The sequence below is a fragment of the Pipistrellus hanaki genome (assembly GCF_964339955.1).
Source record: "Pipistrellus hanaki genome assembly, chromosome: 13".
NCBI classification, from domain to species: Eukaryota; Metazoa; Chordata; class Mammalia; order Chiroptera; family Vespertilionidae; genus Pipistrellus; species Pipistrellus hanaki.
Genome location: NC_140515.1, coordinates 49,257,797 through 49,281,724, shown reverse-complemented (window position 1 = coordinate 49,281,724; position 23,928 = coordinate 49,257,797). Strand labels below are relative to the sequence as shown.

The window sequence follows — 23,928 nt, the reverse complement described above, 5'->3', positions numbered from 1 at the left end:
TTTCAGAGAGGAAGGGAGAGGGAGAGAGAGAGAGAAACATCAGTGATGAGAGAGAATCATTGATTGGCTGCCTCCTGCACGCCTCCTTGCTAGTGATCAAGCACACAACTTGGGCATGTGCCCTTGACCGAAATCGAGTCCGGGACCCTTCAGTCTGCAGGCCCACGCTCTATCCGCTGAGCCAAACTGGCTAGGTCCACTGTCTCTCTTAAATGAAGACTGTCAAAGGGATGAAGTGACCTTGCCAAGGCCAGCCATCTAGCACCTCTGTTAATGAAGCATTTGAGGAAGTTTTGCGACCTTTGTCCCTGCCCAGGTGTATCTCTGGTCCCTCCCCCCCCCCTCGCCCCCCCATCTCTGCCTGGCCGCCAGGAGGTCACATCGGCGCGTATACACACCACACGCCTACCCAGTAGTTCTGGAGTCGAATAGAGGCGGCTGGGCTAGATCAGAAAGAAGCTGGCAACAGTGCCCTCTGCAGTCCTGGGTCTGTCTCTTGCTTCAACAGTGTTTGGGCGCCCCAGACCCAGCGGCACCCCTTCTTCTAGCCTCTGACCCCTCTCCAGCGTCTTATCCAGCCACCACCTTCTGAACCACCTCCGAGACCAGCCAACACCCTGTTTGTTTTTCTACCTTAAGTCCTTACTGCCGAACAACCATGAGCTCACAAATGCATCAGAATTATTCCAGCAAGGTGGAGGCTGCGGTCAGCGGCCTGGCCAGCCTGCACCTGTGGGCCCCACACCTACCTCTCTCTGGGCTTCTCCTTCCACCGCTGGGATGTGGCCCTCCAGGGCGTTGGAGAAGAAGCGCGAGGGCTCCCCGCGTCTCCTAAAGACACAAACCCAGCGCGGTGGCCGCATTCTCCCCCAGGACGTGCTGACGCCTCCCAGGATGAGCGGGGGTTGGGGGGGGGGGGGGAAACTCAGGCCGCCCTGGAAGCCGCCCTGGCCTGGAGAGGAACCGAACCAGGCCCTTGTGGAGCTGCAGGCCCGGGGTTCTGCCCTTTCAGACCCTCGTCTCCGTGACTTCCTGGAGAACCACTTCCGGGGGAGCAGGTGAAACTCATCAGGAAGATGGGCCACACCTGGCTCACCTCCGCAGGCTGCCCGGCCCCCAGGCTGGGCTGGGCGAGTGTCTCTTCCGGAGACTCAGCCTCCAGCACGACCAGGAGCCTTTGGAGCCCAGAGGCCTGTGAGGGGCCCCTCTGCATCCCCCTGGTGTCGGCTTTTGCCTCTCCCTGAAATACTAGCCATTCATTTTTGTTTTTCTTTTTAAATATATATATATATATATATATATATATATATATATATATATATATATATATTATTGATATCAGAGAGGAAGGGAGAGGGGGAGAGAGAGAGAAATATCAATGATGAGAGAGAATCACTGATTGGCTGCCTCCTGCAAACCCCACACAGGGGATCAAGCCTGCAACATGGGCATCTGCCCTAACCTTGAATTGAACCATGATCTCCTCCTGGTTTATAGATCGATGCTCAACCACTGAGTCACGCCCTAATAGCCAGTCTTTGAACCACCCTGAAACCCTGTCCCATGCATTGGACCAAATGGAAACAATAAAGCTCTCTGCAGCAAAAAAAAGGAAGGAAGGAAGGAAGGAAGGAAGGGGCTAGCTTCAGTAGCCAGTGTTTCACTGGGAGTTTCTATGAAAGCTGATTTCATAATTCAGGCCAAGGGCCATAGGGATGAGTTCACTCAGTTCGCAAAACTGGCGCTTCCTCTGGGTGCCCCAAGATCCTGAAGAGGCCACCCAGGAGCTGTGTCTGCAGGCGGGACAAAAATTATTCCTACCAGAAGGCTCAGATCCCTGCTTGCGGGTGGTTAAGGCCCTCAACACAGCTGTCTGACAGCTGCAGGAAGCCCAGCCTGGACCTTGACTCATCCTTATGATTCAGCCACAGGTGCAAATATTCTCTAAACCAGCACCATCTGAACTGGACTCATATGTGGATGTTTATCTCAATTCATACCAAGACCACACCTAAAATAAGGAAAGCCACAGACACCTATTAATACCCCAGGTGAGAATAACCAGGGGTAGGACCTTCCACCTACAATTTTGCTTCATCCAGTGTATGGAGTAGTCATCATGAGGTATAGCCCTGTTCTGACTTGTTGCTGTGGAAGATCAGCCACTGTAAAGGTCCAAGGTGCCTTGTTGATTCACTAAGGAGCTTACAGGATGACATAGTTACCCTAGAACTAGGACCTGCAGGCGGCGGCCCATGAACCAGCTGGCCTGCTGCTGCTTATTTTTGTAAATAAAAGTCCATCAAAACACAGCCACACCTCTTCGTTCATAGAGTGTCTATAGCTGCTTATGCACCACAATAGCAGAGTTGAGTATTATCTACAACTAGAGGCCTGGTGCATGAAATTCATGCACCCTGGGGGTTGTTTCTCAGTCCAGCCTGCATCCTTTTGCAGTCTGGGAGCCCTCAGGGGATGTCTGATAGCTTAGGCCGGGAATGGGCCTAAGCTACCAATCAGACATCCATAGCACTCCTGCTATGGCTGCTGCAATTGTCAGCTGTGAGCACAGTTCAGGGTTTCTGGCTGAGTGGCACTCCCCTGGGAACACACTGACCACCAGGGGGCAGCTCCTGCATTGAGCATCTGCCCCATGGTGGTCAGTGTGCATCATAGCGACAGGTCGCTCTGCCATCTGGTCAATTTGCATATTAGCCTTTTATTATTAGGATTATCTACAACAGTATAGAACATCACTACAATCCAAAAAACTAGCATTGTGATTTGTTTTCTTTTCCTTATTCCAGGGCAGAGTACATTTTTATACTGAGTTGCTTTTTGGAAAATGAATTTTTGAGCCCGACCAGTGTGGCTTAGTGGTTGAGCATTGACCTATGAACCAGGAGGTCACATGCCTGGGATGCAGGCTTGATCCTGATCCCCAGTAGGGGGCGTGCAGGAGGCAGCTGATCAATGATTCTCTCTCATCATTGATGTTTCTCTCTCCCTCTCCCTTCCTCTCTGAAATCAAGAAAAATATATTTTTTAGAAAAATTAATTTTGAGGACTGAGTGGAGGGGATATTTTTGGCGTTAGAATGACTTCATTGGGATCTCTGATTCTCCCCCCCCCCCCCCCATTCTCCTCTTTTTTAATTTGCAGGTTGAAAATGAATATGGCAGCTACTTTTCCTGTGACTATGACTACCTGCGTTTCCTGCAAAAGCGTTTCCGCTACCACTTGGGTGATGACGTGGTTCTGTTCACCACCGACGGCCACATGGAGAATTTTCTGAAGTGTGGGGCACTGCAGGGGCTGTACGCCACCGTGGACTTTGGACCAGGTTGGTGTTTGTAGCAACAGAAAACCCAGCTGAGGCCACGCACGCAGGCCTGGGCTTTTGACTCTGGGCAGCTGTTGTGCTCAGCGGCAGGGGCCTATTGAACGAGATTCCTCACATTTCCCTTTATCGAGCTGTTAAGATTATTTTATTTCTTTTTAAAAATATATTTTTATTGCCGGGACCGGTTTGGCTCAATGGATAGAGCGTCGGCTTGGGGACTGAAGGGTCCCGGGTTCGATTCCGGTCAAGGGCATGTACCTTGGTTGCGGGCATATCCCCAGTAGGGGGTGTGCAAGAGGCAGCTGATCGATGGCTCTCTCTCATCGATGTTTCTGACTCTCTATCTCTCTCCCTTCCTTTCTGTACAAAATCAATAAAATATATTTAATATATATATATATATATATATATATTGATTTCAGAGAGAGGAAAGGAGAGGGAGATAGAAACATCGATGATCATCATTGATCAGCTGCCTCCTGCACGGCCCCTACTGGGGATCGAACCCGCAATCCGGGCATATGCCCTTGACCAGGAATCGAACCGTGACCTGGTTCATAGTTCAGTGCTCAGCCACGCTGGCTGGGCACTAAGATTGTTTTCTTTCGGTTGGTTTGGTCTTTAGGACAGGACCTCCGTTTTCAGCGCTGGCAGGCCTCGCCTGGAATGCGGAGCGCTGTCCTCTCAGGTGCTGGCTGGCCCAGCAGCTGTTCCATCTGGGAGCAGCTCTCCCCTGAGGTAGTTGCTGCTCAGGTTCCAACAGGGACACACTGCTCTTCTCTGCTCTCTGTGTCCCCCCAGTGGTGGCTGGCTGGATGCTCTGGGCTCTGTGGCCACAGGGAACTCTGAGGTCAGCCACCACCGGCTGGGTATGTTGGCCTTCAGCCCTTGAGTGCGGAAAGTAACTTTCATTACCTTTGCATATCTCATAACCCTCTGAGCAGTCAGGGGCCGGAGGTGGTTTGGTGGATGCTACGGAACTGGTCTTACCTGACTCAGGAGTGCCTTGTAAGCTCCCACAAATGAAAGTTCAGGGGCAGCGTGGCTAGGATTGCATCTGGGTATAATATACCTCCGGCTGTAACGAAAGAGTCCCCTTTAGGTTGAGGGCAGCTTTTGTAAGGGCATGACATAAAGGATCCTGGACTGGACTTTTTTTCCCTTCTCTTTATTTTTTTGCTATGAAGAGCATTATTATGACCATTGAAATCTTTGAATGTGATTAGATTATACGTAAGTTAGATTATACGATTGTATCCATGCTAATCTCCTGGGGTTTTTTTTATTTTTTTTATTTTTTTTATTTTTTTATTTTTTTATTTTTTTTCAAATCAATCTTTATTGTTCATATTATTACAAAGGTTCCTCATTTCTTCCCCCCTCCACCAGGTTCCCACCCCACCCTCCGCCCCCTCCCCATCCCCCATTGTCCTCATCCATAGGTGCACAGTTTATGTTCAGTCTCTTCCTCCCTCCCTTTCCCCGATAGTAAATCCCTTTTCAGATAGTAAATCTGTTACTTAGCATTATCTCATATCAATAATACCTCCACATGCCCAATGATACACTTCACACAAAAGACATTTCCAAATAGGTCAACCAGCCTCATCCAGGCCCCACCCAAGGCACTTACAGATCAACACCCCAGCGCTATACTAACTCAACACATCCAGATCTAAGCCTTCATCACTTGATTCAGCAGACCCTCAAGTTCCCGCAAAAGTTTCCAGCCATGTCTGAGAGGCAGCCGTGGGCAGGTACAGGCGAGGAGCGAGCTGTTTCGGGCCTGGCTGCTCCGGGCCTGGCCTCTGTTGCTCTGGTTCGTTCCACAACCAGCTGCTCCGGGTCTGGTCACTGCCGCTCCCGACCTAGTTGCTCTGGACTTGGCTGTTGCTGCTACAGGCCTGGCCGCACCCGACCCGGCTGCTCTGGGACCGGTTGCTCCGGTCCCGGCCGCTCCGGGCCTGGCCGCTCCCAGCCTGACAGCCGCTGCTCCGGGCCTGGCTGCTCCCAGCCTGGCAGCCATTGCTCCTGGCCTGGCCGCACCAGACCCGGCTGCTCCGGGCCTGGCCGCTCCCAGCCTGGCAGCCGCTGCTCCTGGCCTGGCCGCACCAGACCCGGCTGCTCCGGGCCTGGCCGCTCCCAGCCTGGCAGCTGCTGCTCCTGGCCTGGCCGCACCAGACCCGGCTGCTCCGGGCCTGGCCGCTCCCAGCCTGGCAGTCGCTGCTCCGGGCCTGGCCGCACCAGACCCGGCTGCTCCGGGCCTGGACGCTCCCAGCCTGGCAGCTGCTGCTCCGGGCCTGGCCGCTCCCAGCCTGGCAGCCGCTGCTCCAGGCCTGGCCGCTCCCAGCCTGGCCGCCGCTGCTCCGGGCCTGGCCGCACCAGACCCGGCTGCTCCGGGCCTGGCCGCTCCCAGCCTGGCCGCCGCTGCTCCGGGCCTGGCCGCACCAGACCCGGCTGCTCCGGGCCTGGCCGCTCCCAGCCTGGCAGCCGCTTCTCCAGGCCTGGCCACTCCCAGCCTGGCAGCCACTGCTCCGGGCCTGGCCGCACCAGACCCGGCTGCTCCAGGCCTGGCCGCTCCCAGCCTGGCAGCCGCTGCTCCTGGCCTGGCCGCACCAGACCCGGCTGCTCCGGGCCTGGCCGCTCTGGGTTTTTTTTTAAATATTTATTTATTTATTTATTTATTTAGTACAGAGAGGAAGGGAGAGAGATACAGAGTTAGAAACATCAATGAGAGAGAGTCATTGATCAGCTGCCTCTTGCACACCCCCTACTGGGGATATGCCCGCAACAAAGGTACATGCCCTTGACCGGAATCGAACCCGGGACCTTTCAGTCCCCAAGCCGATGCTCTACCCATTGAGCCAAACCGGTTTCGGCCTAATCTCCTGGTTTTTAATATCTGTATTGTGTTTATTTAAAGAATGCCCCTGCTCTTAGGAAAAGCAGAGTGAAGTATTTAGGGGTAATGGGCCATCATGTCTACAATTTATTCTCAAATGAATTTTTAAAATATGAATCATTTATTTTTAATTGATTTATTTTTTTTAGGAGAGAGGAAGGGAGGGAGAGGGAAAGGGAGAGGTGGGGGGGGGGGGAGAGAAATATTGATCAGTTGTCTTCTGCACACCTCCTACTGGGGATGGAGCCCACAACCCAGGCATGTGCCTGATCAGGAATCAAACCAGTGACCTCTCAGCCAACTGAGCCACACCAGGACAAAATACGTATATTTTTACATAGAGAAATAAATTAATAAACTAGTGTGGTAAAATGTTAGCAATTAGAGAGTCTGGGTGAAGGGAATATCAGTTTTTGGTACTATTCTTACAACCTTACTCTAAGTTTGCAGTTATTTCAAAATAAAAAGTTATTGACACCTCCCCCCTCCTCCCAAAAAAACAGTTCTTCAATTAGCATAAAGACCTCACTGTTTTTCTGTCCAAGGAATAAGACACTCCATGCATGTTGCATGTCCAATACTTGTCTTCACCAAAGAAGGATTTCATTGTATTACTTTTTTTTTTAATTAATCCTCACCCGAGGATATTTTTTTCCATTGATTTTTTAGAGAGAGTGAAAGGGAGGAGGGGGAGAGAGAAACATCGATGTGAGAGAGTCACATCCATTGGTTGCCTCCCACATGCGCCATAACCAGTGCTGGGGATCAAACCTGCAACCCAGACACGAGACCTTAATCAGGAATCCAACCTGAGACCCTTCGGTGCACAGGCTGACCCTCTATCCACTGAGCCACACTGGGCAGGCGTCATTGCGTTTTTAAAGAGATTCTTCTCCATTACCCAAACAGAAGAAGAGCAGGCTTTAAGAGAATTGCATGTTTCTACAATAGAAGCGGCTCCACTGCTCAGAGCATTTGGTGATAACTCATCTGCAAAGAGCTGCACAGGAAGTGGCAGGCCGGTTTCCTCCTTCTCTGGCACACCTCCCGTCACAGTGATGAAAAGCTCAGACTTCTGTTGGGAGGGCCAAATGGGAGATTATCACGAGTGTGCTGTAAGCGTTACTTGCAGGTGGGGTGACAGCAGAATTACTACTGTGCGTTGAAGGACAGACCACTGCAAGGCCAGTGTACCTAGGACTCATGCCAACTTCACTGATTTGTGTGGAAGTGGGGCATTGGCTGAGGGTCAGATCATGGGAGGAGGCTCATGAGAAGAGAAACAAAAGATCTGAATGCCACCTGTTGCCTCATAGTGAGAAATCTACAGCCATAAGTAAGGGATCTTTCCATATATATATATATATATATATATATATATATATATATATATAATTGATTTTTTTACAGAGAAAAAGAGAGAGGGATAGAGAGTTAGAAACATCGATGAGAGAGAATCATCGATCAGCTGCCTCTTGCACACCCCCTACTGGGGATGTGCCCGCAACCAAGGTACATGCCCTTGACCGGAATCGAACCCGGGACCTTTCAGTCCGCAGACCGACGCTCTATCCACTGAGCCAAACCGGTTTTGGCAGTAAGGGATCTTTCTTGATCAGCACATTCTCTTCTGAAACCTGGCCTTAGAGAGAATCCAAGACCCATTCGAGATCAAGGGGTCATGTGGAGGTCTTGGCTGGTGTCACTTCCACTCTGGGACGCCTCCTGTGGGCAGTGGGTCATAAGTTTGGGGCCAGGGTGTCCTCTGCTCTGGTTGGAGAGACACTACCCATGCTCTTGCTTTCCCTGATGTAAGGCAACCATGACCTCTCTGTGGAGAAATCCTTTCTCCTTTTAGAGGGGGAAGGGAGGAGCGAAGACATGGGAGGACAAGACACAGGCACCCTATGGAGTATTTACAAGGAAAGATGGAGAAGCAAGTGGCTGGTGATGTACAAATTAAAATTCAGAGGATGTTCCATTATTTGGGGATAGACACAATTAGACCACATTCATCCCTTTGATCTGTTCATTAATTGGCAAATATTTGTGTCCCTGTTACTGTGTATGACATTGTAGAGCAGCGGTCGCCAACCTTTTGGACCTCGTGGGCCACTGGTTGGCAACCGCTGCTGTAGAGGAAGTGCTAGTATCTTTCGAGCAGGCCATCCTGTGGGGAACATCTGGGTCAACCAGGTGTCTATGCGAAGAGAGAATCCCGTAAGACGTGCCCAGGCTGTGGGGAAAGACAGGTGGGGAAGTCAGACCTGGGACTTGAACTCCCCAGGCAGTGCAGTCAGGAAAGGCCACGGGCACCTGTTCCGAGAGGAAGTAACGTTTTGTGGTCCCTCCCCACACATCCATGGGTCTGAGTGCAGCCCCTAAAGCTAGCTTGCCGGTCTTCCCGACCCACGGGAGTGTTAAGAAGCTCTGGAACCTCAGGTTCAAATCCTTCAAAGACCCTTTATCTAACTTCTTGTCATTCCCAAGACTGACCTTTCTCCTCCCTCTGGTCATGTTCAGGTACCAACATCACAAATGCTTTCCTAATCCAGAGGAAGTTTGAGCCCAAAGGACCCTTGGTAAGAACTGGGGGTGAATGTGGAGAGCCTCCTTGTACCGAACACACTACGGTTGTTGAGAGAGAGAGAGAGAGAGAGAGAGAGAGAGAGAGATTACATGCAGTCGATGCAGGGAGCAGACCCATGGTTTTTCTGGCTCTGGGATTGTGGGGCCATAGCCCTCTGGACACATGAGTGACAGCAGCAGCAATGCTCCTGCTTGCCCTGAGGCCCTGCCCTGGGGCGGAACAGAATGTCTTGCTTACTTCACCTCACTTGTCCTCCTGGCACTCTCCCAGTAGTATTATTGCCTCCCTTTTCAGGGAGGCTCACAGAACAGTTGTACAGGATCGGAGTTTAGGTCTGTGTTGCCACCTGCGTTCAGACCTTGGTACAAACAGCCTTTTCTGAAACTGGCCTCTGCTTAGCGAGCGGAGCAGAACCTGCGCTCACAGACTTTGGGTGGGGCTGCTTCCTGAGATGAGGAGGCCCCAGAACATGTCCAGATTTCCTTTTCCTTCTCTAGACCAAGGGCTTGGCAGGGTCATGCCCAGGACAGCCATGAGGGCTTGGGGCCTGCTTTGCAGAATGCTTGGACAAGTTGACCTCACTTTCAGTCAACCTGAGATGTGAAAACCGAAGGGTCCCTTTGGAGCTGATTATAACAATATTTTGCCATCTGATTCTTTTGCCCAAAAAAACTTTCCTACTGTGCTTAAACTGGGGATGGGTTCATAAAATGTTGATGCAACTGTCTGGTACAACTTTTCAGACATACCATTTCATCAGTGCCTGAGTTTTGAGTGTGAGCAATGCTCTCCTCACTGGTCCCCCAGCTCTGGGTTAAGCAGCACATGTTGACTCCCCTTTCTACCTGTCCCTCGGTGGGGAACCTGGAGCAATAGTTACAGGGCAATAGCCCCGGCATTTGATGGTCATGACTCTAGCCTAACCTCCACTTCCCTTTCTCTTTTTAGATCAATTCTGAATTCTACACTGGCTGGTTAGACCATTGGGGCACACCTCACTCAACAGTCAAGACTGAAGCGGTAGCAGCAGCCCTCCAGGATATTCTTGCCCGAGGGGCGAATGTGAACTTGTGAGTGTTCATTTCTGGAGGGGAGGGCATGCCCCCACTGCTGTCGGCTCACGGTGAAGTCCTGTCTGTTCTGTTTCCTTATAGGTACATGTTTATAGGTGGGACCAATTTTGGCTATTGGAACGGTAAGAGCAATATAACATTTGTTTGTAAAAGCTTCTCTAAAATGTTTTCTGGTGCTTGATTTTGGGGGAGAGGAGGTGCCTACATTTTTTATTTTTATTTTCTATTTGTGTTTGTCGTCTATATTTTCTACTATATAAGAATTGCCTATATAAATTAAGAAATCATTTTTCTTTTTAAAAAAAATTTTAAGGGTCATAAATTATGCATTTAGGAACCTTATTGTTTTAAAGCAGGCTGGCTAGGCAGGCCTCAGTCACAGTCTCTGGCTATCGCTCACATGGGCATATATGTTGTGCTGTGGTCTTTTTTTTTTTTAACGTTTTGTTTCGGGGAAATATAATTCACATACCATAAAATGCATGATTTTAAAATGTACAATTCAGTAGTATTTAGTATGTCACAAAGTTGTGCAAGCATTTCTGCCACCTGATTCCAGGACACTTTTATCAGTTCACAAAGAAACCCCATACCCACAAAATTCTCCACACTCCCTCCTCCCAACCCCTGGCAACCACTGGTTTCTCTCTCTCTCTCTCTCTAGATTTGTCTATTCTGGAGACTTCATATAAATAGAACCATACAATATGTAGTCTTTTATGTTCAATTTATATTATTTAGTATAATCTTTTCAAGGTTCATCCATATTGATGGTAGTATGTATCAGTACTTCATTTCTTTTTATCGCTGAGTAATATTTCATTGTATGGCTGTACAACATGTTTATTCACTCATCAGCTGATGGGTATTTCGGTTGTTTCCACTTTTTGGCTGTTCTGAACAATGTATGAATATTAATGCATAAATATTTGTTTGAATCCATTTCAATTTGTGTGTGTGTATGTTCCTAGGAGCAGAATTGCTGTGTTACATTGTAACTCTATATATTTATATATTTTTATGCTTTTTAATGATTTCAGAGAGAGGAAGGGAGAGGGAGAGAGAGATAGAAACATCAATGAAGAGAGAGAACCATTGATCATCTGCCTCTTGCACACTCCCTATTGGGGATTAAGCCCACAACCTGGGCATGTGCCCTGACTGAAAATTGAACTGCAACCTACTAGTTCATGGGTTGCCACTCAACCACTGAGCTACACTGGCCAGGCTGTAACTCTATATGAGGGAACTGCCATAGTGTTTTCCAAAGTGGCTGAATCATTTTACATTTCTATGTGGTCTGTTTATTTTTTTTTAGTAGGAAGATTATGACAAAATCATCTTACCTGCCATTAATTTTTACAAAGACATACAATGCTCTCTATTGGCCTTCCTCTAATCCTGATTCCCCACCTCTCTTTATATCTGTATAAATCAGCCTCTCTGAATCATTAAGAATGCTCTTCTGCTGAGTTCTGAAGGGTCAGTTTGGACCTATATCTCCTAAGATCTCTGATGGTATAATGTCTGTTCTTCATGAATTTCCCCCTTAGAACTGCTGTCTGTGTGAAGGGTTGGGTGGGCTAAGAGAAGGCTTAGCTTCCAAGCATTATCAGTGTTATAACTATTGTTAGAGCCAAGAAATGGAGGTATTATTAAACTCGGAAGTCGCTGGTTGAAAGCAGTCTCAGCTGGGCTACAGTTACCGACCCACTTTATCGATACGAAAAGCCGGGAACACAACAAATCACAGGTCTCCCCTCAGCTTGCAGGGGGTGGAGTCAGGTCTTGGAAAGCTGGTCAGTGCCCTTGGGATAACCCCTTGCAGTCTGAAGCCCTGCCCTACCGTGAATGCTAAGCCCCTAACATAAGGTGACCAGACGTCCCGCTTTTGGCGGGACAGTCCCGATTTTTAACAATTTGTCCCGCATCCCTCGGTGTTTTTAAAAAAAGTCCAAAAGATTTAAAAGAATCTTTCCAAAAATTGGGACTTCTTAAAAACGCCACAGGACGCGGGACAAATTGTTAAAAATCGGGACTGTCCTGCCAAAAGCGGGACATCTGGTCACCTTACTCTAACATGCCGTGTGGCCTGGTTTCTTAAGGGACATGAGGGAGAGCCAGTCTGCTGCTTAGCCGCTGTCCTTCAGGCCAGCTGCCCAGAGGAGAGCTATGAGAGAAGAACATCACGAGCTCACTGTTCATCCTACCCAACATAGGTGCACACGCATGTGCAAGTATGTGCACCACACTCTGCGCCCATACTGTGTGTGTTCCCATCTGTCTGAGGGGCTCCTGTGGGCTCCAGGCTGTCCTATCTGTCTCACACCACGGGGAGAGCTGTTTCTTTGCCTTCCTCACCCGCTCCCCGTGATGTGGAGAAGAAGCTTGAATTAGCAGTTTCTCTATGACGCATGGCTGGTCGGAAGACATCCGGAGAAATATTCTGCCGGTAGGAATGGAACAGAGACTTCCTTTGCCAGTCTGTCCTTTAACCCACCAGACAGCTTCCCAGCCTGGGTCCCTGGGCCTGTGAAGTTTGCTTCTGGAGGGCACACGTGTTCAACCCATAGAGATCCCCTCCCGCCTTCTGGTCAGTGAGGCCACACCTGTTCTCAGGTGCACACGTTGTCTCCTCTGCAGCGAGAGCACAGGGACCGCAAAGGAGAAGGTGAGCTCCTTGCAGAAAGGGATGTGGTTTTCTTTCTCATTGCTTCTCACGGCAAAGGATGTGTTTTATCATCTGTATCCCCAGCGGCGGGCAGACCTGTTGGCAGGCAGCTGTCTCTGATGAATAAGAAATGAGGGGAGTTGCTCAGTGGATTGAGCGTCGTCCTATGCACCAAGAGGTCACTGGTTTGATTCCTGGTCAGGACACATGCCCAGGTTGCTGGCTCCATCCTCAGGAGGGGGCGTGCAAGAGGCAGCGGATAGATGTTTCTCTCTAATCAATGTTTCCATCTCTCTCTTCCTCTCTCTAAAATCAATAAAAACGTATTTAAAAAAGAAAGAAATGAGGGAAAGTAATATGAGGGGATCAATTCAGTTGGTTTAGGTATTTCCAAATGCAGACTCTGTGCAGAGAACTAATGAGAACCAGTTTGGCCTGGCTCGTGTGTCAACTCCACCGCCCGGAGGGTCACCCAGGGTGGATCCATCATTGGTGAGCTGTGGGACCATTTGAAGGATTTGTCACTAAATCATAGGCGAACTCTTGGATTTGGGGCCTCATTTACTTAACACTTGGGTTGGATGTGTTTACAAATAACATTTTTCTCACACATGCACATTGCAAATTGCTCTCTAGTATAGTAGAGAAAGGGGAGGCGCAGAGCCTGGCTGGTCCTGGGACAGCAGGGTCCCTGTCACCTGGGAGCCTGTTAGAAATGCCGAGTCAGGTCCCACCCCAGGCCTGCTGAGTCAGAATCCCAGGCGGGGTCTGTTTTTTTTATTTTGTTTTTTTTAATATATTTTATTGATTTATTACAGAGAAGAAGGAAGAGGGATAGAGAGTTAGAAACATCGATGAGAGAGAAACATCGACCAGCTGCCTCCTGCCCATCCCCTACTGGGGATGTGCCTGCAACCAAGATACATGCCCTTGACCAGAATCGAACCTGGGACCTTTCAGTCTGCAGATCGACGCTCTATCCACTGAGCCAAACCAGTTTCGGCTGGCGCGGGGTCTGTTTTAACAAGCTCTCCACGTGACTCTCGTGCTTGGGTGACTTCTCCAAGTACTGGCATATAACCACGGCCAAAGTTGCACACAGTCTCCTGCCCGTGAATGCCACGTGTGACAAGGTGGCAGAACTGAGCTGAGGGCGGCACTGGGCTGTGATGTGGTTTCACACGTGGTTTAGCTGATTCTAGAGGGAGCTCTGGGTGGAGCTGGGATGGCCCTTGGAGGCGAAGAGACCGAGTTTATATCTCCACATTGGTCAATTGTCAGGTGCAGGCGATCCTGGGAGGGCTGTAGCTGTCAGCAGGGCAGCCCAGCAGGGGCCCAGGACCAGAGAGGGGCCATCTGAGAGCCGTCAGCAGCCCACACTCCCAGCAGCTGGGGAACGAGTGAGCGCCTCCGTCCTGAAGGGCAGTGGGAGGGGCACGCCAAGCAGCCTCCCTGGTCTCCGCAGAGGCCTAAGGTCATGGTAGAGCCTCTATGGGTCCGTCCTCTGGGTGCAGTCATCTCCCACTGTGTTTGGCCTGATAACCCTCCGTGGTTTTCCGCTGGTCCTTGGCCAGGTCACCTGTGTCCTCACCACTGACCTTTTCTCGGCCACACAGTTTGAGATTATGCAAAAGACCACAAGGTTAGCAGTCAGAGACGCAGGCCATGCCATAAGCCCTGCCAGGACTGGCTGTGCTGAGCAAGTTTTGTAGAGCGTTTCAGATTCTCCGCTTGTCCCCGTGGCACTGAGGTCGGCTGGGCTCACAGCTGTGAACTCTGCTGAGAGCAGATGGGAAAGGCGCTCTGTAGACGCCACGGTGCTTGGCCAGGGTCTCTGGTAGCAAGAAACTGATTTCTCTGAACCCTGCATTCAGAAGGCCACCTCTGTGTGGCTCAGTTGGTTGACCATCGTCCTGTGGACCAGAGTGGCCGGTTCAATCCCCAATCGGGGTGCATGCAAGAAGCAATCAATTGATGTTTCTCTCTGTCTCTCCTCTCCTCTCTCTCTAAAAATCAATTTTAAACATTTTTTTTTTTTTTTAAAGAGAAAGCAGCCAAAACTGGTTTGGCTCAGTGGATAGAGCGTCGGCCTGCGGACTGAAAGGTCCCAGGTTCGATTCTGGTCAAGGTCATGTACCTTGGTTTCAGGCACATCCTCAGTAGGGGGTATGCAAGAGGCAGCTGATCGCTGATTCTCTCTCATTGATGTTTCTAGCTCTCTATCCCTCTCTGTAAAAAATCAATAAAATATATTAAAAAAAAAAAGAGAGAGAGAGAGAGAGAGAGAGAGAGAGAGAGAGAGAGGGAGAAAGCAATTGGTTCAAACATGTCTTTCATTTTCTCCCTCTTAATGCTGAGCTCATGAATCCCAAAGAATCTGTCCCAGCTTAGGGCCTCCAGGAGTCACCAGTGGCACCTTTTTGCCTTCTAGGAGCCAACATGCCCTACCAGCCGCAGCCCACCAGCTACGACTATGACGCCCCCCTGAGTGAGGCAGGGGACCTCACCGAGAAGTACTTTGCTGTGCGAGATGTTATCCGGAAGGTGGGTGCTGTGTACAGACTGCGGTGGGCTGGTCTGGGGCAGAGCCTGCCGTGGACTCCCTGTGCTCTGTGGACCAGCAATCGCCAACCTTTCGGACCTCACGGACCATCAGTAGTCCGTGGACCACCGGTGGGCGACCGCTGCTGTAGACAACTTCCTAGAGCATCTGGGTTTCCAAGGATGGTTGCAGGGACCCATCAGATAGACTTGGCCCTGAGTCTGGGCCCCAACCTGATGGGGAGTGAGCCTGCAGACAAGTTGCTCCACTGGTCTATTCATTTGTAACACTGGGCCGTCAGCACCTGGGTGTGGTGTCAGAATGAAAAAGATCCTATGTAAGGCTCCTGTGATCCACCGAGTGGCAGCCATCGCTATTATTTACACCAAAGGTAAGAAAATGTACGTCCAAATACATAGCGAAAATGTGTCATAGAGGAAGTCCGTGGGCAGTGGAAGCAAGGTACAAATGTGAGCTGTCAGCACTCCCTCCTTGTTCTGACTGGACGGTGTGTGCTATTGCTTCTGGCCGGGCACCTGAACTGCTTAGTCCTGCTAACGCTGTGACCTTTTGAGGCATCTAAAGCACCAGGTGGGGTTTCCTGTCTCTACTGTGGGTTTAAAAAAAAAAACCCGCAGTTTTTCTGCTCAGTCACCTGAGTTTTGAAGTTAAAAAAACACAGGTTTTCTGCCAATAAATGGTATGTCAGGGCTGGCTTTCTTTCTTTCTCTCTTTCTTTTTTTCTTTCTTCCTCTGTTTTTATTTGTTTGTTTGTTTAAGTATGCTGTCTCCATTTAAGCCTACATAGTAAAATCTATATGAAATTATGTAATGTGTTAAACATATAGAAAAATGTGTTTTATACTTATCTAAGAATTTGTCTGTGTCATCTAAACTTTCAAGTGTCTGGTTAAAAATTTGTCGATGTCATCTAAACTTTCAGGTGTCTGGTTAAAATGTTCCTCGCGTGTTTTTTATTGCGGGCTTGATCACTGCAGAATGTGTAATGATGACTGCCAAGCTCGCTCTTGTAGGTCTGCTCCCTTTCGAGCTGTCTTGTTTCTATCTTTATTATTCCCTTCCTTTATTTGTTACACATTTCCTTCAAGTACTTCTACAGCTCCATCTCATAAATCTTAAGATTTAATATACTTCTTATCGTTTTCTTCTAAACATGCTTATTTTGATTTCTCTTTGACCCTTGAAATGTTCAGAAGTGGGTTTTTCAATTATTAAACACTACACAATTATCTAGTTTGTTGTTTTCTAACATATTTGCATCTGTTTGTAGTCCTGTGTGATATCATATACAGAATGGGGCAAAAGTAGGTTTACAGTTGTGTGAAACAATTCTTGTATTATTAGTTACTATTGTATTTTTTTCATATAAAAAAAAACTGTAAAAACTGTAGACCTACATTTGCCCCACCTAAAGAGGTATAAATCTAAATGCAGACAAGAAAAAAAGAAAGGCAATTCAAAACCTCAGGGAAGGAAAAAGAACACAAAAGGCTTACGCTGGCTAGTGTGGCTCAGGTGGTTGATCATTGTCCCATGCACTAAAAGGACACCAGTTCGATTCCCAGTTAAGGGCACATGCCCAGGTTGCAGGTTCAGTCCCTTGTTGGAGTGTATATGGGAAGCAATCAACTGATGTTTCTCTCTCTTTCTTTCTTTCAACTATTTTTTAAAATATATTTTTATTGATTTTGGAGAGGAAGGGAGAGGGAGAGAGAAATAGAAACATCAATGATGAGAGAGAATCATTGATTGGCTACCTCCTGTACACTCCCTACTGGGGATCAAGTCCTCAACCTGGTCATGTGCCCTTGGCTGGAATCGAACCTGGGGCCCTTCAGTTCACAGGCCAACACTCTATCTACTGAGCCAAACCAGCCAGGGCTGGCTTGCTTTCTTTTTCCCTTCCTTCCTTCCTTCCTCTCTCTTTCTCTAAAAACCAATAAAAACAATCCTTAGATAAGGATTTAAAAAATACATATATTTAGGAATTAAATTTAGTAGGGTTTGGCAACTGACTTAATGCAGATGAGAAAGAATAAGGAGTTGTTGATTTGTCCAGGTTATAACCTTCATTGGATAACTGAGTGGGTACTGGGGTCAGCAACTAAGATAGAGGATTGCAGAGAAGGCACAGGCTGGGGAGGGGGAGGGGGAAGCAAATTCAGTCCTGGGCTTGTTCAGCTCAGGATGCCCCTGGTGACATCCAGGTGGAAGTGTTTCTCTAGAACAGGGGTCCTCAAACTTTTTAAAGTGGGGACCAGATCACGGTCCCTCAGAGAGCTGGAGGGCCGGACTATATGAACTACTAATTCCTACTGTAACACCTCGGCTGCGCTCACTGCCCAAAAAACCTGGCGGGCCGGATCAGACTCCTCTGCGGGCCGCATGTGGCCCGTGGGCCGTAGTTTGAAGATCCCTGCGAACCTCCAGAAAGAAGTGGTTAGGACAGGCTCAGATTCTGGGGTCAGCGATGGAAGTGGAGGCTCAAGTCCAGGGAAGGCTGGGATTGGACATGGAGAGGTGAGCAAGAAAGGCGGTAGGCCAAGCAAAAGACAAACCCGGGGATCCCAACCATATCACCAGGAGCCACAGGAAGATGAACCCATAAAGGACATAAAGACTTCAGAAATGAATATAGTTCAATAGTTGATCATAAGTTATAACTTAACCTCTAGTCATCTCTTCCCCTTTCCTCTCGGATATTTAACTTTGGAAGAGAGAAATAAAGTACTTTAAAAGTGGGCTCTTCTGAGGTTTTGTAGATGGTCAGTTAGCTGGTTGGTTAAACGATATTCAAAATATTGGGCTTGCATCGAGAGAAACAATGGGATTATAAGTATCCCCATATCTAGCTCTCCCTTCCTCTTACCTTTACCAGAGACTTAAAGAGCGGAATGTATCTCTTCTCTAATCCATTTCTAGAGTTAGTTGGGTGGTGATGGACACTATCTTTCCCTCAGCTGGACTCCCAGGGGTGGTAATTTTCCACGAGGCTGAACAAGCCTGTCTCAGTGATGGAAGTTCCAGGGGCCCTGTGTCATGACTTTTGAAGGCACGACAAAGCTGATGACATTTGCATTTTGTAATGTATTCTCTTTGGTGTGGGTAAACTCCGCCAGACATGGTTTTAACACTTTGACCTCGAGAGTGAACCCTCTGGGTCTTATTCATGTTGTTGCAGATGGCAAAATTTCATTCTTCCTTATGACTGAGTCATAGAAGAATAATTGATTTTTAATTTAGAGTCAATATACAGATAAAGGGAGGACCTATGGCCACAGCACTTACTGTTTTGACCTTGACAGTGTGAAAGCATAGCTGATGGTTTGGAGGCGGGAGTAGGGAGGAGAGCTCAGGGAAGGATGTAAATAGCCTTCTCTTAAAAAAGTGTGGACACAAAGATCATCTTAATGGATGGAACTAAGAAACAAAGGTATAGATGTTATTTAAATCTGCAGAGCTAACCAGTAAAGAAACTGAAAATGGTGATAAGACCATGTTGGCAAGAAAGGAATAGTACAGCTGAGCTAAATTCTCATGTATTGAAGAAAATGGTATTTTAAATGGATCTAACAAGCCCGGCTGGTGTGACTCAGTGGTTTTGTATCAATCCATGCACCAGGATGTTGCCAGTTCAATTCCTGGTCAGGGCACATGCCCAGGTTGTGGGCTCAATCCCGAGCAGGGTGCATGTAGGAGGCAGCCGATGGATGTTGATGTTTCTCTCTCATCGATGTTACTGTCTCCCTCTCCCTTTCTCTCTCCAAAACTAATAAAAAACATTAAAAAAATAAATGCATCTAACAAGAAATTGCAGGTAAGTTTATTATTTAGAGACCAAAAGAAGCAAAAATAGGTACAAAGTAAATGATTTTTAAATGGTTTTCTCTGAAAAATATAAGAAAGTGGTGAGTCAGGAGACTATTGCTTTTCCTTAACCAGTCTTATCCCCTTCTTAAAAAAAAAAAAAAAAAATACTATTTAAAAAGGTAAACAAGCTGAAACAGGTTTGGCTCAGTGGATAGAGCATCAGCCTTCGGACTGAAGGGTCCTGGGTTTGATTCCAGTCGGGGGCATGTACCTGGGTTGCGGGCACATCCCCGGTAGGGGGTGTGCAGGAGGCAGCTGGTCGATGTTTCTCTCTCATCGATGTTTCTAGCTCTCTATCCCTCTCCCTTCCTCTCTGTAAAACATCAATAAAATATAAAAAAATAAAAAATAACAAAAATAAAAAGGTAAACAAGAAGAAAGCAAGCAAGAAGGAAAGAAATGTAAGGATCCTGAAAGATCATAATGCAATCGACTTGGAGATGCCAGGTGTGCCTAGACCTTGCTAAGACCTGGGGTGCACACTCATATGTCCTGATGCTGACATGTGTGCATGCACACATATTTAATGGGGTTTTGTTATTTTTATTTTAGGGTTTTTTGTTTTTTTAATTTAAGAATGACTTCATAAAAATTTTAAAACTTATCTAAAAGTTTCAAGAATAAAAACTGTACTAAGAACACTTGTGTACTATTACCCAGATTCACCCATGTCAACATTTCACTCCATTTGCTTCATCATTTTCCCCCGCCCCCATCTTGTGTTTTCCGAGCCATTGAAGGATTGAATCTATCATGACCCTTTAACCCTAAACACGTCAGTGTGTATTTCATAAGAATATGTCGGAATATGCTTTTATGTAACCATGGCAATTTTAACATGGATACAACATTTTAATCTACCAGTATGATTCAATCGACAAATAATATCTGTCCTACTCTATCTAGGTTCCCTCCCTTCAGGTGCTGTGCCTTTTTCCTTTCTTCCCCAACTCGTTTTCTGATGGCACACACCCCCCACATTCTCTCTACTTGTTTTTTGCTCTGTTTTGAAGTCTTGGTTCTATAATTACTTGAATGATTCCTGGAGCTGAAAACACAGACCTACACAAACACACACTTTGGAGTAAAACCTTACCCAGATCCTGTCTTGGAAGGAAGTCTTTTGTTCCTTGGCCTTTTCCGAAACATCACTGGCACCGTGGCTTCCGTCTGTGACCCTCCTTTGGAAAAACGAATTCAATGAATTAAAAATTTAATCTCAAGATGAATTAAATGTGTACCTGAGGGCTTAACGGCTGCTTTTCTTTTCTGTCTTTTTTTTCCCCCCACTCTGGTTTACAGTTTGAAAAGGTACCAGCAGGCCCTATCCCTCCATCCACACCGAAGTTTGCATATGGAAAAGTTGCTCTGAAAAAGGTAAGAAAAAAATGGCAGAAACATTGAAAGTGAGGAAATGGAACTTAGACGTCAGTGAAAGTGTTAGGCTGGGGAGTCGGTGCGTTATTTTTCTGTGAATTTGTTTTCTGTGAGATTGATGTGGAAGATGGTGTTTCTGAGAAACCAGGCACATGGAGGCAAGAGAGAGGATGTGTATGCGAGTTGACTGGGTGAGCAAATGGGTATGAGCAGGAGTAGAGAGGTGGTCCAGATCACACAAGTGATTTTGGTTCCATTATCAGTCGCCTAAAGCAGTCTCGGGAGCCAGGACACCTTGAAATCCTTTTTTTTTTTTTTTTTTTTTTGAATTCACTATTATTTTAGGGGGTTCTCAAAAGCCACAGGCATTTTGATAGGGCTTTGCCCTAATGATACGCTCCCATCACACAATCACGTCCTAATTTTTGTGGTCCATATAGTTTAGTATTTGGTAAATGAGACATCCGGTGGGGGGAGAAAGCCAGAAATCGATCATAAACAAGAGTTAGGGACCTTTTATTCCAGGAAAAGAGAAAAGGAAGAGAGGTTACGTTTAACAGTCAGGATTGACGTAAGCCAAAGTCAGTTTGTTTTGACCATCTCTGTCTTGAGGTTTTCCCCCTTTTCAATCCCTAACTCCTACATGTGATAACTCACAAGCAAGAAAGAAAGAAAAGAAAAAACAACATGAACAACTGCACAGTTCTTAAGAATCTTGATATTCTAAAATAGCATCATACATTTTTATCTCGAAGCCAAACGCCAAGCATGACTGCATGATTCTTTCCATTCATGAAGCCCTTTGATCCTCAATGGTGGGCTGTAACTTTTTCCACCTCGTGTCAGATGCGTGTTACCTTCTACCGAGGACATGGCCGGTCTCTCTGCCTGATAGGCATCTTTGGTTAGGTCCGTGGTCGGCAAACTGCGGCTTGCGAGGCACCTGGGGCTCTTTGGCCCCTTGAGTGTGGCTCTTCCACAAAATACCACGGCCTGGGCGAGTCTATTTTGAAGAAATTTAAGTTTTGAAAATTTGGGCTCTCAAAAGAAATGTCAATCGTTGTCCTGTTGATGTTTGGTTCTGTGGACTAATGAGTTTGCCGACCACTGCGTTAGATTAATAAAATGAGAATCACACTTATACAGGGAGCACCTTCTGCTCCTTCTTGAGGAGAAGTTCATTTGTGGGGTCTAGAGCCATGAGGATTTTTTTTTTTTATATACAACAGAAAATAACCGCAACTGTTTCCTACAATGTTGTTAAGACAAATCTAGCTCGGTCCCCAAAGCACATTCTGTGAAAGAAAATCGTGTGAGCAGAAATGGCTTTTCCTTGTTAATACTGAAGAGAGCAAACCGGCATCTCGCTGAGTTGAATGTATGTGGGACATCGTTATGTGGGCTAAAACCTTTCACCGTGAGTGGAGTTGTCCAAGTGGGAAAGCGTCCTTGTGCATGGCCAAATGGATAGAATTGTATTTATTTATTATTTTTTAAATTTCTTTATTGGTTTTGGTATCACATAATTGTCCTCATCCCCCCATTCCCATCCCCAACCCCTCCCCACATATACCCCCATCTCCCCTGTTGTCCATGACCACTGGTTAGGCTTATACAAGTCCTTTGGTGGCTCTCTCCCACTTTTCTCTACCCTCCCCTGGGTAGAATTGTATTTACCCGGTAAGATGTGTTCCCCTCGGTGCTGCACATCTGCAAGGTCACCACAGGAACGGCTCATACCGTTCCCAACCGGTGCCGGGCCATGCAGAGTCCTGGGTCTGGAGCCAAACCTCACTGCGAATCCTGGCTTTGCCGTTGCCCAAGTGAGCTTCTCCGAGACCCTAGCAAGAAGGCCTGCCTCGCTGGGTGGTTGTGAGGATTCAGGGAGGTGTGTGGGGCCAGTCCGGCCGCCCCTGGAGTTTTGGCAGGCACCCATGGTTGGGGAGCTGTCCCCATTGCTGTTCTTGCACCAGAATGAGCATCCTGCATGGCAAGGATACACAACCGTTTGGGTTGAATGTGTGTATTTGTGTGGCTCCTAGGCACTGGGCATTGGGGTGGTGACAGTCTGGAAAGGACACAGGAGGTGTGCTCTAGGCAAATCCCGAGGGTGCCGCCAGGGTTACTTCCCTCAGGAGAGCTGGAGGAGGCAGCCTCGAGCCTAGGTTTTTGTTTATCTTAAGGGCTGTTTCTAGGCAGGAGGTTGTCCTTGCAAGCAGGTCTGTTTGAAACACTTTTTTAAGATTCCCGTCAGTCACTTTTCACCCAAAGTTAGGGAACTGCGAGAGGTGATTCAAGGAGACTGGGGAACAGGACCGAGTGGAATGGGAACCGTGTAGGTTTATGCAGGGGGTTGGCCAAACCCACTGGCAACTTGGATCATTTACAAATGACCTTCGTTCTGATGACCCCGGAGGGGTGGCAGTGAGTGAACGCGGCTTCTGTTTCTTTTCAGTTAAAGACCGTGGAGGAGGCGCTGAACACTCTGTGTCCCACGGGGCCTGTCAAAAGCGTTTATCCCTTGACATTTATCCAAGTGAAACAGGTAGGCCTTCCAAGGTAATGCTTCGTCTTTCTTCTGCTTGGGAAAATGTGCCCTGCCCCGCCCGCAGTGTCTGTCCTGGGCACAGGGACCAACATAGCCAGGGGCTAAGTCAGACCCTTGGCATCGGGCAGCAGCAGCAGTGTCCCGGGCCCTCTGGGGCTGTGAGGTTGCACATCAGGCTGATCTGTCCTACGCCTCCCCCCGCCCCCCCTCGGCTTCTTCTTCTCACTCAAGTACGGAGTAGCTCAACCTGCTTTAGCGTGGTGCTGCACAAGCCGTACCCTGCGTGCCCTTCGCCTCTAGTTCATCTTTATTCCGAGGTCCCAGTGGGGACACCGCTATTTTATACTCAGGAATCACAACCCAGTTATTGGTCCTTAGTTCGCGAAGTGTAAGGACGGTGTACTTACTAGATTAGGTTCTTTGGAGATTCTTTTTCTGGCTTTTGAAGAGAACAGAAAGCAGGCACTGTGTGTGTGTGTGTGTGTGTGTGTGTGTGTGTGTGTGTTTAATCTCCAGGCGCTGCCCCATCTTTAAGAGCTTTTCCAACTTTCTGTTTTGGAAAATTTCAAATCTTGAAGAGTTGCAAGAATAGTACAACCAGCACCCACCTAGCTTCCACCTGGACTCACCAAGTGGTAATATTTGCTTCGCTTGCTTTATCTTTCTGTGTGTGTATGTCATCACCTGCTGGTTTGGTTGTTTTCTTTTGTTTATTTATTTATTTATTTTACTATTTGAGTTAGTTGTCACCATCATGACACTTCACCCATAGACATTATAGCATGTATCTCTTAAGAAAAAGGATATTATCCTACAGGACCACAACATAATGATCACACTTAATAAATTTGATATTGCCCTAACCAGTTTGGCTCAGTGGATAGAGCATCGGCCTGCGGATTCAAGGGTCTCGGGTTTGATTTTGGTCAAGGGCATGTACCTTGGTGATGGGCACATACCCAGTAGGGAGTGTGCAGGAGGCAGCTGATCG

At 47.7% G+C, this 23,928-nt stretch overlaps 1 protein-coding gene across 1 annotated transcript in view; it reads left to right on the top strand.

Moving 5' to 3' along the window:
• LOC311631461 (beta-galactosidase-like) overlaps positions 1–23,928 on the top strand; it is a 66,292-nt gene that overhangs the window by 21,761 nt on the left and 20,603 nt on the right. Inside the window, exons 6-12 of the mRNA XM_084901580.1 lie at positions 3,163–3,343; positions 8,769–8,827; positions 9,784–9,905; positions 9,990–10,030; positions 15,011–15,123; positions 20,315–20,389; positions 22,845–22,934. Of these exons, the coding sequence (XP_084757706.1) occupies positions 3,163–3,343; positions 8,769–8,827; positions 9,784–9,905; positions 9,990–10,030; positions 15,011–15,123; positions 20,315–20,389; positions 22,845–22,934 (681 nt within the window). The remainder of the gene's footprint in view (positions 1–3,162; positions 3,344–8,768; positions 8,828–9,783; positions 9,906–9,989; positions 10,031–15,010; positions 15,124–20,314; positions 20,390–22,844; positions 22,935–23,928) is intronic.